The sequence below is a fragment of the Papaver somniferum genome, chromosome 1 (genome assembly GCF_003573695.1).
Source record: "Papaver somniferum cultivar HN1 chromosome 1, ASM357369v1, whole genome shotgun sequence".
In the NCBI taxonomy this organism is placed as follows: Eukaryota; Viridiplantae; Streptophyta; class Magnoliopsida; order Ranunculales; family Papaveraceae; genus Papaver; species Papaver somniferum.
This window is the reverse complement of record NC_039358.1, coordinates 236,157,193-236,159,091: the sequence shown is the minus strand read 5'-3', so window position 1 is coordinate 236,159,091 and position 1,899 is coordinate 236,157,193. Positions and strand designations below refer to the sequence as shown.

The window sequence follows — 1,899 nt, the reverse complement described above, 5'->3', positions numbered from 1 at the left end:
TATCACCCATGACCTCGCCATTTCTTCTTAGTTGATTAACAACAACTAAAACTCTTGAAAAATAATCCGATATTAATTCGGACTCTTTCATGGAGAGAGATTCGAACTCACCTCTTAGAGTTTGCAACCGCACCTTCTTTACTTTGTCCACGCCTTTGAATGAATTTTGCAAAATCTCCCACGCTTTCTTTGCATTAGCGGCTCTTGATATCTTCTCGAATGACGACTCATCCATTCCTTGATAGATGAGGTAGAGAGCCTTCTTGTCTCTCTTTCTTGAAATGCGCAGCGCATCTTTTTCATTTTGCGGAAGCGCCGCTTCATCATCCGGTTCAACATAACCTTTCTCTACAATCTCCCATGCATCTTGCGAGCCTAATAACGCCTTCATTTGGATACTCCAATTTTCATAGTTATCTTTGGTGAGTTTAGGTACATGAAACGGAAACATTTCACTAGCCATTAGGATCTATGGCTCTGATACCACTTTGTTGGAAATGATTTTGAAGTTAATGGGCTAAATGGGTATTGAAAATGATTTGAGAATGGGCTCACAGACACTCAACTGTGGTTTAAGAGAAATGAAATTTTATTGATCTCAAAACTTTGTTTGGTGGTACAAGACCTTACTTCTTACACACACTCCCTTTAATTCTCACCTTACCACTAACTTTGTTTTTCACTCAATTACTCCTTCACTTGGTTGCACTACCTCCCTATTTATAGCCAACCTAAGAATTCTCTAGAACTCCCTAGAGAAATATCTATCCCAACTAACTACAACATGTGCTAGATATTTCTAGATAGTTTAGAACCTTTTGTACATTCATGAATATTCTAGTAAGCTTGGATCCTTATAGCCATGAAGCCTCTAGATGGGCTAGAGTATTGTGGACTAATCTACAATAGACTAGTTGGGCCTAGATAATTCTAGACACTTCTAAACTAAAATCAAGTTTATATTTTTAACATTTTTCTTGCTCGTGGCTGCACGTGCACAAGTCAGTAAAGCCAGCCAGCAGTTCATAGTTGTTTTGAATAATAAAATGGAAATGAGAAGAATCAAGAGAAGTATCTTTTCTTGGTTTTCTGTTTTCATACACTTTTAACATAGATTATATTTTCTCTTAACAGGTGTATTGGGTTTGGCCAAGTTTCTAATGGATGAGGACTGCAAAGGAGACCTAAAGAAGTTTATGAAAGAGGTGGAGACATTAGAAAAGCTGGCTGAAAGATACTCGATATATATATTCGATATCTACAAAAACAAAAAGGATCCTCTTTTCCTTCCTGCTACAACTGCCAACCATGGAGATGAACTACGGAGTGATAGACTGTTGTGAGTGGCCTTAATTTTTTGCACTAGACATTGCAATCTTGCATCTTCTTTTCACCTTCTTTAGTTCTGCACACATGAAATGGAAAACTGGTTAATATAAGTACACTGGATGTGGATCGAGTCTGCAATGTAGTAAGTCATATCATGGTAGCTAGACTTCAGCTTGTTTTGATAGGTGTACATGGAGAAAAAAGAACCCTTGTTTAGCTCATGGAACTGATGAAGTTATGTGTAAATCTAATTATTCTATTAAAGGAAATAGTGCACTGGATTTGGATTGACTCTGCAATGTAGTAAATCATATATGGTAGGTAGGTAGGCTTCAGATTGTTTTGATAGGTGTACATGGAGAAAAAAGAACCCCTGTTTGACTCATGAAACTGATAATGCTATGCATAGAATTTATTTACTACATTAAAGCTAGTTTACCTCTTCTTCTTTTTTGTATTGTAATGTCTTTTAATTTTGTTAATAGAACTACTAGTAACTTAGGCGGTTGACTGTGTTGCAAAGTTAGCTAGAAAGACGAAGTCTAGTAAGAGTACTGCTATGAATTGCAG

At 36.8% G+C, this 1,899-nt stretch overlaps 1 protein-coding gene across 1 annotated transcript in view; it reads left to right on the top strand.

Moving 5' to 3' along the window:
• The window catches only part of LOC113319929, an 8,744-nt gene extending 7,089 nt beyond the window's left edge, over positions 1-1,655 (top strand). The window contains exon 4 of the mRNA XM_026568008.1: positions 1,135-1,655. Within this exon, the coding sequence (XP_026423793.1) occupies positions 1,135-1,168 (34 nt within the window). The 3' untranslated portion in view covers positions 1,169-1,655. The remainder of the gene's footprint in view (positions 1-1,134) is intronic.
• Positions 1,656-1,899: the final 244 nt, after the last annotated feature.